At 66.8% G+C, this 13,820-nt stretch overlaps 7 protein-coding genes across 7 annotated transcripts; 4 read left to right on the top strand and 3 right to left on the bottom strand.

The window, feature by feature from the left end:
• Positions 1–921: 921 nt before the first annotated feature.
• On the bottom strand, positions 922–3,599 carry FA09DRAFT_331035 (hypothetical protein). The gene is made up of 3 exons (XM_025742844.1): positions 2,143–3,599; positions 1,587–2,087; positions 922–1,529 (listed from the first exon to the last, which is right to left on the bottom strand). The coding sequence occupies exons 1-3, from the start codon at positions 3,259–3,261 to the stop codon at positions 1,113–1,115; spliced, it is 2,037 nt and encodes a 678-aa protein (XP_025597271.1). The 5' UTR covers positions 3,262–3,599; the 3' UTR covers positions 922–1,112.
• Positions 3,600–3,865: 266 nt separating this feature from the next.
• FA09DRAFT_331034 (galactose-1-phosphate uridylyltransferase) lies at positions 3,866–5,242 on the top strand. The gene is made up of 4 exons (XM_025742843.1): positions 3,866–3,969; positions 4,026–4,168; positions 4,226–5,061; positions 5,112–5,242. The coding sequence occupies exons 1-4, from the start codon at positions 3,891–3,893 to the stop codon at positions 5,215–5,217; spliced, it is 1,164 nt and encodes a 387-aa protein (XP_025597270.1). The 5' UTR covers positions 3,866–3,890; the 3' UTR covers positions 5,218–5,242.
• FA09DRAFT_331033 (hypothetical protein) lies at positions 4,934–5,819 on the bottom strand. The gene has a single exon (XM_025742842.1). It carries the CDS (start codon positions 5,773–5,775, stop codon positions 5,326–5,328), a length of 450 nt encoding a protein of 149 aa, XP_025597269.1. The 5' UTR covers positions 5,776–5,819; the 3' UTR covers positions 4,934–5,325.
• A 214-nt stretch (positions 5,820–6,033) lies between these two features.
• Positions 6,034–7,006, top strand: FA09DRAFT_75309 (hypothetical protein). Its single transcript, XM_025745817.1, has 2 exons — positions 6,034–6,082; positions 6,232–7,006. Exon 2 carries the CDS (start codon positions 6,314–6,316, stop codon positions 6,890–6,892), a length of 579 nt encoding a protein of 192 aa, XP_025597268.1. The 5' UTR covers positions 6,034–6,082; positions 6,232–6,313; the 3' UTR covers positions 6,893–7,006.
• Positions 7,007–8,058: 1,052 nt separating this feature from the next.
• Positions 8,059–8,725, top strand: FA09DRAFT_75247 (hypothetical protein). Its single transcript, XM_025745816.1, has one exon. It carries the CDS (start codon positions 8,133–8,135, stop codon positions 8,625–8,627), a length of 495 nt encoding a protein of 164 aa, XP_025597267.1. The 5' UTR covers positions 8,059–8,132; the 3' UTR covers positions 8,628–8,725.
• Positions 8,726–8,937: 212 nt separating this feature from the next.
• FA09DRAFT_361692 (hypothetical protein) lies at positions 8,938–11,998 on the top strand (the record flags this gene model as incomplete). The annotated part of the gene is made up of 7 exons (XM_025745387.1): positions 8,938–9,000; positions 9,170–9,609; positions 9,665–11,223; positions 11,282–11,533; positions 11,589–11,679; positions 11,743–11,754; positions 11,811–11,998. The coding sequence occupies 7 exons, from the start codon at positions 8,938–8,940 to the stop codon at positions 11,923–11,925; spliced, it is 2,532 nt and encodes an 843-aa protein (XP_025597266.1). The 3' UTR covers positions 11,926–11,998.
• A 685-nt stretch (positions 11,999–12,683) lies between these two features.
• FA09DRAFT_299374 (hypothetical protein) lies at positions 12,684–13,820 on the bottom strand (the record flags this gene model as incomplete). The annotated part of the gene is made up of 4 exons (XM_025740279.1): positions 12,684–12,868; positions 12,929–13,366; positions 13,421–13,503; positions 13,564–13,820. 4 exons carry the CDS (start codon positions 13,818–13,820, stop codon positions 12,684–12,686), a joined length of 963 nt encoding a protein of 320 aa, XP_025597265.1.

Below are 13,820 nucleotides of genomic sequence, written 5' to 3'. Positions count from 1 at the left end.
ACTCGCTGTCCAGCGCGGCGGAGTGCCGTCGCGGCCGTCATCCATCACATCGGCGCCCACGCCACGCCGGGCAGCGGCTGATCCATCCTGCGCTGCATGCACCGCAGCACTGGCTGGTGCAGCGGCAAAGCTGGGCGCAGGGCGAGCGGGCGGGCAGTGCGTCGGGCGTGCCACCTGCCGCTTCGAGGGGGCGGGGATGCGGCATCAGGGCGCAGCGCGTGACCGCGCTTCGGCGGCAGGCTTGGATGTTCAGCGGCGCGCGCACGAGGCCGGTGTGGCCGCCGTCCACAGCGCCGGTACCGCAGCTGCAGTCAGAGTCGCGAGCCAGTGAGAGTGTACGCGCGAGAGCAGCTCGGCTGCGGCGGCAGTCCTGTGCAAGAGGCATCCGCAGCGGTAGCGCCAGCACCTGGCGGACGGGGTGACGAGGCGCGCGGGATGGACGCGCGTCGCGGCCGCACCGCTCGCTCCCCGCATTCGCGCCTCGCGCGAGAGCAACACACCAACACTTCGCGCCTGCTGCCGCTGCATCCTCGTGTGTGCCCCCATGGCAGGGCGAGGCGTGCGTACATAGAGTGAGGCTTGCGCCTCCGTGCTGCATCGGCGCCAGGAACATGCTGCCTCGGCTGCGTCATCTGTCTCATGCTGCAGCTCGCAGCTGCCCAGCTGCGGCAGCTGTGCTGGAGCCGCAGCGTGGGCCCGGAGCAGCATGGCGATGCGCGGCAGGCAGCTTCCAGGCCCTCAAGCGCACTCGACTAGCATCCCTCTGGGGCGCTGCTCCTCCACGCAAGCGTCCTTCTCGTCCCTCACGTCCGCCGCGCCACCTCCGACGCGTCTTGCTCGCGATCGCGGCGTAGCTGCTGTAGCCTCCTGCTCGCCGTTAGCGCACATCTTTGGCGCACAGCAGCGCCGCTGCCACGCACACGAGGCACATACATAGCACTGCGAGCAGGAGAAGGAGCTGATCGTACATGGCAGAGAGCAGAGCGCAGAGAGGGTACGGGCAATGCTCGGCGCTCTCTAAGGGGCAGCTGCGAAGGAGAAAGGGCCCGCGCGGCAGGGAGAATGCGCCGAGGTCGGGCCCGCTGGCGAGGCAGGACAGGACTGGCCGATCGCTACTCGCGAGTCGCAGGCGTCGGCGACGGGGCGCTGTAGGTGTTGTCGCGCTCGTCGAGCAGCGGACGGCCGCCGTGAACGGTGCCCATCTCGTCGACGTGGCCCCAGGGCCGGAAGCCATCCTTGCCCGCGCCGGCAGCAGCGCCGCTGGCAGCAGCAGGTGCCGGCGCCGCAGGGGCGCGCGGTGCCGGCGGTCGGATGCCGAAGAGTGTGTCCTGGTCAATGGTGCGAGCGCGCGAGGATGCGCCAGACGCGGAGGCGGAGGCCGCAGAGGAGATCGAGCTGGCCGTCCATCCCTGCGAGATGGAGTAGGCGCCCGACGCCTCGCCGCGCGCAGAGCTGCCAAGCGCGCTGCCGACGCCTGCCTCGTCGTCATCGTCGTCGTCCGAGGATGAGTCGTCGCTCTCAGAGTCGTCCTGTTTCGGAGCAGGCTTGAGCAATCGTCTCAGTCTTGGCACTGCAGAGGCACTCACGTCTTGCACAGCCAGCAGCGCATCCATCTCGGCCGGCGTCTTCTGCAGTGCCACACGGCTCAGACCAGTGCCGAGGTCCTGGGGCACATCATCGTCCTCCAGTCCCTCGTCTTCGTCCATCAGCCGCGCCGCGCTGCTCGGCTTGCCCTTGCCTGCACTTCCGCCAGCTGTGGACGCGCTTCCCGGCACATTCGAGCCGGCACGCGGCGGCGCAGAGGGCGTGGTCGACGATGCAGCAGCACCCGGCGGCGGCTGGTGGCTGCGCGTGAGCGTCGGCGGCGTGGGCAACGAGTCGCGCCGCTTGTTGGCGTGCGAGCCGCGTGCCTTGGCGACAGGGCCCTTGCGCAGCGGCGTCCCGACCAGCGACGGCCGGCCGCCCTTAGCCGTCGCGGTCCGCGTCACGCTCGGCGCAACACCAAGGTCGAATTGCGCGGGCGAGCCAGCTCCGACGGTCCGAAGGAGGTCGTCAACTACCAGACGTGCCGCCTCCTTTGCCGGTGTCTTGATCATGCTATGCGTCAGCGAGTACAGACGCGCAGCTGTCGCGCCATCTCACCTTGTGGTAGCGGCTCTGCGGCACGCTGAAGCGCATAGTGACAGGCGGACTCATGCCCGCGGGCCAGGCAAGGCTCGCCTCATCATCAGAATCGCTGTCGTCCCAGTCGTCCGGCTTGGCGCCCTTCTGCGCCTTGTCGCCCTTGGCGGTGCCCGCAGCCTTGCTGCGAATCTTGCGCGCTGATGCCAGGGGCGTCTTGCGCAGATCGGCGATGCCGTCCCACCGGCGCACAGACATGGGCGGCTCCATCGCAGGCGACGAAGCCTGCGCACGCGCGCTTGCCGGGCCGAAGGGGTTGCCGCGCTTGGCCGCGCCGCGAGGCGTCGCAGTGACGCGCGGAATGGGGCCGCCGGGGCTGGCACGCCGCTGTTCGTTGGCAAGCACCCTGCGCAGCAGCGGCGTGCTCTTCTTCGGCGTCCGCCGGGCAGCCTCAGGCGCCGCGGCGGCAGAGGGACGCGCCGACATCTCTGGCGGCTCTGCCAGCGAGCTGCTGCCTTCAATGCCGGTGTGCAGCGCCTCGATGCCGCGCCGCACCTGCTCTGTCTCGCCGCGCATGGCACGTTCGCGCTGGGCTCGGTGCGACTCGAGAATGACGCTGCTCTCCGTCACGTCGCCTCGCGAGCCGAGCTGCGACTCGACATCTTTCTTAAGCCGCTCGAAGGGGCTCTCGACGGGCGCCCACGAGGCGCCGGTGTCATCTGCACCGCCTTGCCGTGCGTTACTGCCGCGTGCTGCGGGCGAGGAGGCCTTGGCGTGGCGCAGCGACTGGAAGAAGCCCGAGTGATCGAGATCATCGGAGTCATCGCCGATGTCCTCCAGCTGCGACGTTTCATCGCCAGCGCCGCCGGCATCGCCTGCCTTTGCGCCCGCAGAGCGTGGAGCAGCGCGCGGCGTAGCGCCTGCGGCAGACTCGTCGGCGTAGTCGCGCGACGTGTCGACGTCGTAGGTTGACGTGCCGAGCGCGGACGCCTCGCCCGCAGCAGCGGTCTCGGCGTCTGCATCGCCCGAGGGCGTCGTGAGAGAGACATTGGCGCTGACCTCGAAGAAGTGCTTCCAGAACTGTGGAACAGTGTCAGCATACATGCGGGCCGCCGCGAGGCGCAGGCAGGGCGTGTGCATCTGCGGGTGCGCACGCCTCGTGCCAGCGTGACCGCTCCTGCCTCTCGCTACTCACGCGAGCGCCCTGCCATGTGCGCGCGCTGGCGACGCCGTAGTGCTTGACGGCGGGCAGGATGCGGCCGGTGACACACTGGTGTGCGCGTGCAAAGTTGGCGTCGATCTCCTGCAGCGTGAGGGTGATGGCTTGGTCGACGTGCATGAGCTGCTCGCCGATGGGCAGCGTCTCGGCGGGCGCTTGCGGCGCGCCGGTGGCGGCGCTTCCGATGCTGCCGCCGACGGTCGTGGCGCGCGGCGCGTACGGCATGCTGGCGGACGTGGAGCGGGGGCAGGGATGGGTGGGGCGGGAAGGAGCGGCGCGCTCGGCCGTGCGCCGCGCTTGCGGTGTTGCCGTCGGCGCGCGACGGAGGCGCGAGAGCAACACGACGCGTCGTGCGCAATACAAGCAGCTGAACAGCATCTGGGGCGCCGTGTAATGCCCATTCTTGTAGTGCACTCTGCGGGACTCGGGTGCGCGGCGCCGGCGAGAATGCCGAGGCTAGCGGAACCTCCACCCGCCGCCCCTCATGGCCGAGTTCGGGCGCACGTTGTCGTGTATCTCCCACCACCACCACCACCGCCTCGTCGTCGCCATGGCCGCACCCTTCGACCCCAGCGCGCACCCGCACCGCCGTTGGAACCCGCTCACCAACAGCCACGTGCTCTGCTCGCGTGCGTCGCGCCGGCACGCCGCTGCCTGCACCGCACTAACCCGCTCCTGTCCACAGCACACCGGACGCAGCGCCCGTGGCAGGGCGCGCAGGAGAAGGGCGACGGCCCGCAGCTGCCCGCGTTCGACGACAAGTGCTACCTCTGCCCGGGCAACGAGCGTGCCACGGGCGGGCGCAACGACCAGTACGACGGCACCTTTGTGAGCACACATGGGCGTCGCCGTGCTCGCGGCCACTGCTCACTTCCCCGGCGCCAGGTGTTCGAGAACGACTATGCGGCGCTGAAGCCCGAGGCCGTCGAGGGCGACGAAGCATCGAGCCACCCGCTGCTGCGCTCGACGCCGGCACGCGGCCGCTGCTACGTGCTCTGCTTCCATCCCAAGCACAACCTCACCATCGCGCAGCTCACCACGGCGCCCTACTCGGCGCGCAGCTCCATTCTGCCCATCGTGCATGCCTGGCGCCGTCTCTACCTCTCCATCCCGCAGGAGAACCCATTCGTCTCGTACGTGCAGATCTTCGAGAACAAGGGCTCGGCCATGGGCTGCTCCAACCCGCACCCGCACGGCCAGATCTGGTCGCTCGACTACGTGCCCGAGGAGCCGCGCACCGAGCTGCTCAACATGCAGGCCTACGCCCTCGACGCCCGCAATGCCGCACCCGACGTGCTGCGCGGCGCACCGCTCGACGAGCAGGGCCGCGCCTCGCTGCTGCTCACCTACGCCCACCTCGAGCTCAACACGCCCGGCACGCCGCGCGTTGTCGCGCAGAACGCGCACTTTGTCACCGTCGTGCCGTACTGGGCGCTCTGGCCGTTCGAGACGATGCTGCTACCCTACAAGCGTCACATCTCATCGCTCGAGGACATGACGGACGAGGAGCAGTTGGCACTTGCGGAGCTGCTCGGCGAGACGGCGTGCCGGCTCGACAACATCTTCGGCTGCTCGTTCCCATACTCGATGGGCATCCACCAGCGCCCCGCACCGCGAGGGCACAAGGGTGCCGACGCCGAGCTCGGCGACTTTGCGCACTTCCACATTCACTTCTACCCGCCGCTCCTGCGCTCTGCCACCGTGCGCAAGTTCCTCGTCGGGTGAGTGGAGAGCTTGAGCGCGGTGACCTGAGGCTGATGCTCTTGTGCAGATTCGAGATGCTCGGAGAGCCGCAGCGCGACCTCACCGCCGAGCAGGCAGCGGCGCGCATCCGCGATTGCGACACCACGCACTACCTCGCAAAGTCCAATGCCTAGCCTCTAATGTCACACAGTGAGCGGACAGGCGACGGCCCTGATTATAGGTGACGACGAGAATGACGGGAGACGCACATGTAAAGGGGTGGCAGGCGAAGCACGGGCTGCTCATGCGGCGCAGCGGAGCTTCTCAGAGTGCGCACGGATGAGCTGCGCCGCGTGTGCAAAGTCGAGCTGCTGCGAGGCCAGCTCACCCGACACCATCAGGTCGATGGCGGCCTCCAGCGCATCGACGAACGCGTCGCCGTCGACGAGGCCCTCCCGCCACGAGGTGCAGAGCGCGATTCCCTCCGCCCTCTGCGCTACGCCCGGCTTGCTCGCATCCTCTGCGCCGAGTGGCGCCAGGCCGCACGCGTCGATTCCGAGGCGCGAGCTGCTCTGCGCCCACGCCACGCTGCGAACCGCCGCGGGCAGCCGCAGCAGTCCGAGGTTCGAGATGGACACGGTGCCACGTGCAGGCGTGGCGCTGTGCGCCTTGTCGAGCAGGTAGGCCTCCCAGCCAGTCGGCGCCGCCTCGGTCGGCTCGTACGCAGGCTTGTCCGGGATGTAGGCGAGCATGCCGATGGTCTGCAGCCCGAGCTTCCGGGCGCGCGGCGAAGAAACTGCGGCCGGTGCCATCAGCGCAGGCGACTCAGGCGTCGACGGGCCGGTACTCACGTCCGTCGGCGTAGTCGCGACCCACATCCCAGATCTTGGTGCTCGCGTCGAGCTTGCCGCTCCAGTACCACTGCGCACGGTCGCTGGTCAGCTCGTTGCGTCGCGAGGGTGGCAGAGGCGACTCACATCACCGACGAAGTTGCCGCACACGAGCCCGTCGCGCTCTGGACGGCGCACCGACATGGGTGTCGTGCTCTCCAGAGGCAGCGCCTGCCGGCCTGCCACAACGTAGCATGCCAGCGTCGAGGCGAGATGCACCATCGGCTGCACTGTGCGCAGCCCGGTCGAGCGAGCAACCGTACGCAGCGCCGAGGTGCTCTCTGCATCGATGTGGCTGTAGCGCAGGCGCTTCGGCAGCGTGTGAGGCGGCGCCGGGAGGGTGCCGTCGTACGGCCACGTGCGGCCGCTGTCGAGCTTGCGCGCCAGGAAGCCGGGCAGGATGCGCAGCAGCTTCGGAAGCACCAGATCGCTCCAGACGACAGGCAGCAGGTACAGCAGCCCTGGACGGGTGCTCTCGACCTCGTCTGACGGCGCTGCGAGCGGCGCGACGGCACCGAGGTCGGGCAGTGTAGGCGCGAGCAGAACTTCGAAGAGGTTGGCCATGCCTCGTCCGTCGCAGATGACGTGGTTGACGGCCAGCACCACGTATGCATCGTCCGAGCCAGGTGCAGTGACGAGAGTCACGCGCCAGTACGGGCCGGCGAGGCGCTGGGCATCCCAGCGATCGTGCTCGGCACTGAGCAGCGTCTCGAGCGTTGTGCCCGAGTGCGATGCCCCGCCGTCTCGCTCCTCGAGCACCTCATCGACTGTGCATCGTCCGAGCTGCCAGCGCGGCACGCGTGCACGTGCATCTGCAACTGAAGCGCTGAGCAGGGGCACGCCGGCGAGGAGCTCAGCGATGCGACGGCGCAGGTGGACATCCAGCGGCGCGCCGAAGGAGCTCCTCGAGACCTTCGCCGCCGTGATGATGACAGGAGGCAGTCCGGCGTTGTCGCGAGCGAGACAGAAGCGCTCGTGAAAGCCTGCGCAGACGTGGACAGCGTCAGCTGGCGTGTGCGGCGCAGACGTCCGAGCCCTACGTACCGAGCGGGCGAACAGCGGCGGAGTCGGTGGGCGTCATGGCTGGTGCTCAGAGGGTCCTACGTCGAGGCCAAGTTGAAGAACGAGAGGTGGGTTGTCCTGAGCTGCAGTGTCGAGCCCAGCTGTTCTTGTACCCGCCGCTGCGTGCACTCGCGGCTGCGTCTGCCGGCGGTGCTTGATATGGTTGATGATGGGAGCCTCGGAAGAGGAGGCTGTGCCGTGCCGCGGGGCGCCGCGGAGCGCAGCAGAGCCGCGGAACTGGGCAGGCCCCGCGATGCTTAGTCAGCACACGCCGCACCCTGGCAGCACCGCGGCTTGCCACCTCCGCCTCCTCTCGCGCTGCTCTTTGTCTCTCGCTTCCTCAGAGGCACTCTTCTGCCTCTTGGTGGACGTACGAAGAATGGTCTGAGTCATGCTGGAGAGAGTACCTCAGCGCTGACAGTAATGCAGGCCAGGCGAGTGAAGCTTTGAACAGCGCCCACGGGACCTGGGCGATGCATTTGCTCGTCCACCCAGAAGACCATCCGTCATCGTCCGGCGCCGCTCGGCTCACATTCAAGGCCATCTCGTTCCTTTCCAATAAGAGCATGATCAAGCGACATTTTGAGCCATACTTCCCTGCCCAACGCCGCCGGATCAGCGGGCTCTGACCTCCGATAGATGCGAGGTCGACGCTCGCTGAGGCTATGCTCGAGCTCTGGCACGTGATGCGGCACATCGGCCAGCTGCGGCTGCCGATGACAGCACCACTTGGCGTGCGGCTTGCGAGTGGCGTCAGCGCAGCATGCAGCGGCATCGTTGAGCTGGACAGCGATGGTCTCGACCCAGCGTCGCCCCTTGCCGTGCGGAGGACTGCGGACGAGCGGCCGCGCGGCGCTTGGCGCTGAATTTGCGAGCGTCGCGCCGCGCCTTGCGGCCAGAGCGGATGGCAGCGGCGGGTCAACTCGCTGCTCGACATCCGGGCCCGAGCGGAGATGCGAGCGCATCGCGGCGCCAGAAGGTCTGCATGCTGCACCCCATCTTGCTGTCAGCTGAGATCCTGAGATCCTGCTGACATGCAAAAGGCGAAGATGCGTGAGCGCTGGTTGCTGCGCCTTGCGGCGGCAAAGGATGACGGCGAACACCTCGAGGTCGCTTCAACGCTTCATGCGGTGGCGCGACGCCCGCTCCCGACGCCGATGCCGAGCTCCGCGTCTTCCCACGGCGCGCCGCCGTCATCAGCCTTCTCACGCCCCCGCTGCCATCTGCTCGCGGAGCCCGCTGGGCGTCCAGACTCGCCTCTGCACGCGGCCCGCTCGGCAGCTGCGCAACGGCTGCCCATGTGGGTGCTGCTGCTACGGACTGCTGCGCAGCGGCTGAGGCGGATCCGTCGCGGAGGCGGGAATGCCACTCGCACCGAGTACCGCTCACGGCTCGACGCCATCTGCAGTCTGCGCAGACGCCTGCTGCTCTGCCATCCTGCCTACCATTCGCAGCTACACCTGTGGCTGCATCCTCTCGCGGTGGCGGCTGGTGGCTGGCTGCTGGCCGTGAATGTAGCGCAGACGCAGCACGCCACCCTCCGAGTCGAGAGAGAGCCGCTCGGATGCTGGCGCGAGCCGCTCCATCTCGAGGCCGGCCCTGGTCGCGTGATGTGTGTCGTCCCGGCGTTCTGCGCGCGCCTGCAGGAGTAAGCGTCCTGCATTCTGAGACTTTGCTTCTCCTCCTGCAGAAGCTCGCCGCCGTGCAGCAGCTTGTCTATCGACGTAGGTGCGGGAGCGGGCAGACGGGCCTTGGGCCGGCGCCGGACCCTGTCTTGCGCAGAGCGCTGCAACGCGGCGCGCGCCGTGCGGTGCAAGTGCCCGCCTCATGCGGAAGCGCTGCATCCGCCGGGCCCCAGCCGCAGCATCAAGTTGCCGCCGCTCGCTCCCGAGGTTGCTGCTGGCGCTGACGCTCGTCCGCATCGCAGGCCTCCGAGCCGCCCGACATGACGGCGCCATCACAATGTCCCGGCTCGGGGCCGCGCCGGGCTCGCCGACCTTGGCCGAACAAGCAGAGCAAGCGCGGGTGCATGCCCCTCCGCCGAGGCGCACCAAAGCCACCAGCTTTCCTCCGGGCAGGTACTAGGCACCCGAGTGGCGACAGCAGCGGTACTGGCTAGCCTCAAGTACCAGCGGCGCGCTGTGTCTCGACGTCCGCCATCTCACCTCAATCACTCACTCCCAACATGGCCCAGTATCGCAGCCGGCCCGTCGTGGCAGCGCCCCGCGTCCGCGTGACCACGCGTCTCGCCAAGCTGCTGCGCCTCTTGATCGCCGTCGTCGGCCTGCTGGCGACGTGGATGCTCTACACAACCTCGCAACGCACAGATGCATTCCGCAGCGCAGCGCAGCGCCAGGCGCAGTACGACAGCAATCTGCGCGACGCCCACCTGGATGCACAGCACTGGACCGACGCCTTCGCAGCTTCGGAGGCCCCTGCCACAGCCGCACTGCGTGCCTCGCGCGAAGGCTCGTACATCGCACCGATCGCCGCCTACGCGCCCTTCCAGGCCCGCGACACCGAGAATGGCAAGTCCTGCCTCGAGATGTGGATCGCCCGCGGCGAGCTGTGCGCCGGCATCGACTTTTCTCAGCACCGCAAAATCGACGGCGTCTGGACTTGGGCCAATGGAACGTGAGTGCGAGACGCACGGCGCGCTGTGTAGTTGCTCATGGCCCGAGTCCTTCAGCGAGGCCCGCCACAAAGCTGCAAGGGCGCTCTACTGGACCGACGGCTCGACGCCGCTCAAGCGTGCGCTACCGGATGCAGCCACACCGCAGACGGCGGCAGCAAAGGTCACCCGCGACGCGCCACAGCTGCTCGACGATGGCCTGCCGGAGGCAAACGACGAGACTACGGAGGTGATCGTCGGCACAGACGACGAGCTGGAGATCATTGCTGAGCGGCCGCTCGTGCCCACCGCCGTCGGAGGTGTGGCCCCTGCCGAGGTGGAGGAGAGCGAGCATAAGGCATGGACGCGGCCGGTGGGAGAAGTGCTTGTCGAGGGATACGGCAATACCGCCAGCCGCTTCGAAGACAACAACGAGCTCCTCTTCTCCCTGCGTTCGGCACAGGCGCATCTGCGCGAGCACCTCGGCGTGATGCACATCCTGACGCCCGACTTTGCCGACGACCAGTGGACTCCAGGCAGCACCCGCTTCACTGCCGAGGACGGCCAACAGCGCAGCGGCCAGCTGCCTCAGTGGCTCAACATCTCGACACCCGGAGTGGTCACCGACGACGCAGCCCAGGCAGTCTCTCTGGCGCCCGGCACCAAGCTGGCCGTGCACCACAACTGGCAGTCCTTCACGCCGCTGGCTGCCTCGGCACAGGTCGTCACGCGCTCCTCCGGCGCCGACGCGCTGGTGGCCTGGAAGAACACGCACCTGCCGACCTTCAACAGCATCGCCATTGAGATGATGATGGCCTTCCAGCCCTCCATCTCCGAGCACTTCTACTACTCGAACGACGACACATATCTCGGCACAGACGTTTCGGCGTCCGACTTCTTCTCGCCGCTGCACGGTCCAAACCTGGTTCTTCGTCGCTCCGAGACTGTCGGTCCTTGGCGTGAGGCGCCACTCAATCTGGGCTACAATGCTGGCTTGCACTTTGCCAGCGCCATGCTCTCGGACCGCTTCGGCACGCGCAATCGCACGTATGTGGTGCACACGCAGAAAGTCGTCTCGAAGCCGCTGCTCCTTGAGACGGTCGGCATGTTTGCCGAGGAGCTCGAGCCGTCGGTGCGCCGCTTCCGAGCCACCGGCCACGACACAAATGTCTGGTTCCTGCTCTATCACACCATCATGGAGCGACACCGCGAGGCCATGCTGTGGTCCTTCTTCACTCTTCGCTCTGACAGCAACTTGGACGGTGTGCTCGACGAGGAGGAGGTCTCGTCGATGACTGAGGACCTCGGCATCCGCCCGGAGCACTGGGATGCCGACGGCGAGGTTCCCATCGAGTTCCCCCTGCGTCAAGCGCCCTTCTCCGGCGAGAACTTCCTGCACGCAGGTCTCGCGCCTCCGCAAGCCGCTGTCATCCGCCACACTAGTGCAAACGGTTACGTGGGCGGGAGCTACGAGGGCGTGCACTCTTCGAGCTGGCCGCGTTTCCTGCGAAACAAGGGTGCTGGGCGCGTTGCCTGCAAGCTCAGCCAGGAGTGCATCGCCGCCGTGCGGCCCGGATCGAGCACAGAGGATGTCTTCAAGCTCTTCGCATTTGAGAAGCCAGCCTGCGGCGACTGCGGTGAGCCGGAACGCGTAGCAATGTGCCTCGTCTCAGCTCGCTGACACATGCCCTCCAGCAATCATCCGCCTCCTGGCGGCCTCGAGCGCGCGGGGCCTGGAAGCCTTCTTGCCGGAGGAGGGAGAAGTATTCCCTTCTCGGTCGGAAGGCGAGTCCAGCACGAAGGCAAGCACACCTCGCCTGCCAGTCACGTCGGACTGGCGCGCGACGTACTTTAGTGTCGCGAGCGTCATGGGCCGTACCGGCTGGCACGGCCTTTCGCAGCGCACCTTTGCAATGCGGCTGCTTCTGCGCTACCAGTACAGCATCAGTGAGTCGCACCGGTCGTAGCTTTTGCGAGAACGCGCCGCTTACACGAAGTCTAGGCGGGATGTCGCGCATCTTCGGACGAGTGCAAGACCAGACAAGCGCCGGCGCGCTGGTCGAAGAGCTCAGCACCTCGGCCGTCACCCTGATGTGAGTACTTATCTGGCCGGTCAATTGCGCTGCCGCTGACGCATCCCGCACTCGGCATCACAGCTGCATCAATGAGTGAGCATTGCACTGTCCAGCAGCCTGAGACCGCTCGCTGACGCTATCCCCTCCAGTGAGATCGCAGACTCCGACAGCGGCACCCGGTCGGAGACGATGGCGTACATCAAGCGCTTCTACCTCTCTATGTGGCCGCTGCCACTCTCGTTTGAGCGCACAGACTCTGCTTGAGCAGCTTGACGCGTTGCTCCGTTACTTCTCTACACCCTGCCCCTGTTACCTCACCGTTGCCCTGCCTTGGCCTCTCTCTGTACGCATGTCACTTTCACGACCTATTAGTCTTTGGAACTCTGTTGCTCATATCGCTGAAGCGCAGTCTTGATGTTCGGTACCCTGGAAAGTACACGCTCGCACAAGACTTGTCTCCCAACTCGTGGCGATCGTCACAGCCGGAAAAGGTCGTTGCTGTGCGCTTCTGGCTCTCCATCGGCAATTTCTGCTCTGTACACTGGTCGAGCAGTGGCTTGCGCCGAGCCTGTGTGTTTCCGGCGGGACTCGCATGGGCGCTCAGAGCGCCCGCGGCAGCCGTCGGAATGGGTCGAGCCTTCGTGCTGAAAGAAGGGTCATTCGCATGAGAGGACTCAGCTTGCGCTCGATGGCTGTCCCGTGTCGGAAGCGCAGCCTCGGGAGTGATGCATCATGCGCAAGCCTTGGCCGCCCTTGCAGGATGCATCCTCTCGCGCTACTCCACTTGGTGGCACTGCCGGAGTCAAGAAGCGTGGCAGAAGCACAGCAGCAAAAGATGCACTGTGTGAGTCTCGCTCTACTGCACTTGAGCACGGCTCAGTGAGAAGGCTGCCAGCTCATGCATCACGACTTGCCTGACTGCGCTCGACCGGCTTCATTGCATGTTTTCAGCTGGGAGCAGATACACGAAGGGAGCGACAAGGGCAATGGTGACAGAATGACGAGATCCGGAGAACGCTCAATCAGCTCGCCCGGCTGTAGGCGATGGTGCTGCACAAGACGCAGGCAGTGCCCAGGAAGAACAGAAGATCGATCTGCGAGCCCAGGAAGGCGACGCTGAGGATGACGCTGAGCACGACCGAGATGCTAGTAGCGAAGCCCTTGAGGACGCTGTCGGCCTTCTTGATGGCAAAGGACACGAGGAGGCCTGTCGGAGGGTGTGTGTCAGCCGATGGAAGCTACGCAGGGCAGTCGCGCTTGCACTCACCTCCGCCGACCGACATGGTGACTGCGGCCCAAGCCCATGCGCCAAAGTGATCGAGAGGCGCCCACGTGTCTTGCGATGCTGCGTCCGTGATGACCGGCACGAGAGCCGGAATGAGGCTGAGAGCCGCCAGTTGCAGGTTGCACGTCCAGAAGTCGCTTGATGCGTCCTTCAGCGTGACCTCCAGGTACACGCCGGCGAAGCCCGAGAGCAGCGTCGCCACGAAGATAGCGGAGACGCCGCGCAGAACTGCAGCCCATTCCGCCGCGGAGGCGGTGGAGGCACCGCGACCGACACTGGCTTGCACGGCGAAGACACCAAGCATGAGGCACCCGAGGGCGCTGAGCTGTGCGCAGGAGAAGTTGCGGCCCTGCAGCAGCATCGCAAAGAGGGCAGTTGCGGCGATCTTGAGCTGAGCAAGGATCTGGAAGGTGGCGGGGTCTGCAGAAGAGTCAGCGGATAGCACAGCGACGTCGAGCGGTCGGATCGCCTCACCGAGGTAGGAGACGGCGATGAGCTGCAGGTGGTTCTGGCACACGTAGAGCAGCGCTGGCACTGCCATGCGAGCGAGCGTCCGGCTTGCACTCTTTGTGGGCGCTTCGACCTCGGCGACTGAGTCGGACTGGTGCTCGAAGTACTTCTCGGCTCGCGGACTCGGCGGCGCTTGCGGCAGCGCCTGGTAGCCCTTGACGGTGTTCGTAGAGGAGGAGAAGAACTTGAGCGCCACAAGGGCGATGATGACCTTGCCGACCTCCGCGAGCAGGACTGCGGTGCTGGTGCTGTACACGCCGCCCGAAGCATCGGGACGCCGGCTCCGATGCAGCACGAAGGCAAGGGCGCCGTTCTGCAAGCTGAGCGTGCCCAGCACCGAGAGTTGCGAGAGAGTGACCGGCAT

Source organism: Tilletiopsis washingtonensis (genome assembly GCF_003144115.1).
Source record: "Tilletiopsis washingtonensis strain MCA 4186 unplaced genomic scaffold FA09scaffold_15, whole genome shotgun sequence".
Lineage (NCBI taxonomy): Eukaryota > Fungi > Basidiomycota > Exobasidiomycetes > Entylomatales > Tilletiopsis > Tilletiopsis washingtonensis.
This window is presented reverse-complemented; position numbering and strand designations above follow the sequence as displayed.

Bases quoted from the DNA above. Each gene is read 5' to 3' on its own strand.
- FA09DRAFT_331035 (XM_025742844.1), bottom strand. From the start codon at position 3,261: ATGCACACGCCCTGCCTGCGCCTCGCGGCGGCCCGCATGTATGCTGAC. The intron at 2,088-2,142 runs GTGAGATGGCGC...AGCATGATCAAG, and splicing joins CGCAGAGCCGCTACCACAAG to ACACCGGCAAAGGAGGCGGC. The intron at 1,530-1,586 runs GTGAGTGCCTCT...GCTCCGAAACAG, and splicing joins CGCTGCTGGCTGTGCAAGAC to GACGACTCTGAGAGCGACGA.
- FA09DRAFT_331034 (XM_025742843.1), top strand. From the start codon at position 3,891: ATGGCCGCACCCTTCGACCCCAGCGCGCACCCGCACCGCCGTTGGAAC. The intron at 3,970-4,025 runs GTGCGTCGCGCC...TCCTGTCCACAG, and splicing joins CAGCCACGTGCTCTGCTCGC to CACACCGGACGCAGCGCCCG. The intron at 5,062-5,111 runs GTGAGTGGAGAG...GCTCTTGTGCAG, and splicing joins GTGCGCAAGTTCCTCGTCGG to ATTCGAGATGCTCGGAGAGC.
- FA09DRAFT_331033 (XM_025742842.1), bottom strand. From the start codon at position 5,775: ATGCTCGCCTACATCCCGGACAAGCCTGCGTACGAGCCGACCGAGGCG.
- FA09DRAFT_75309 (XM_025745817.1), top strand. From the start codon at position 6,314: ATGCGCAGCAGCTTCGGAAGCACCAGATCGCTCCAGACGACAGGCAGC.
- FA09DRAFT_75247 (XM_025745816.1), top strand. From the start codon at position 8,133: ATGCCGAGCTCCGCGTCTTCCCACGGCGCGCCGCCGTCATCAGCCTTC.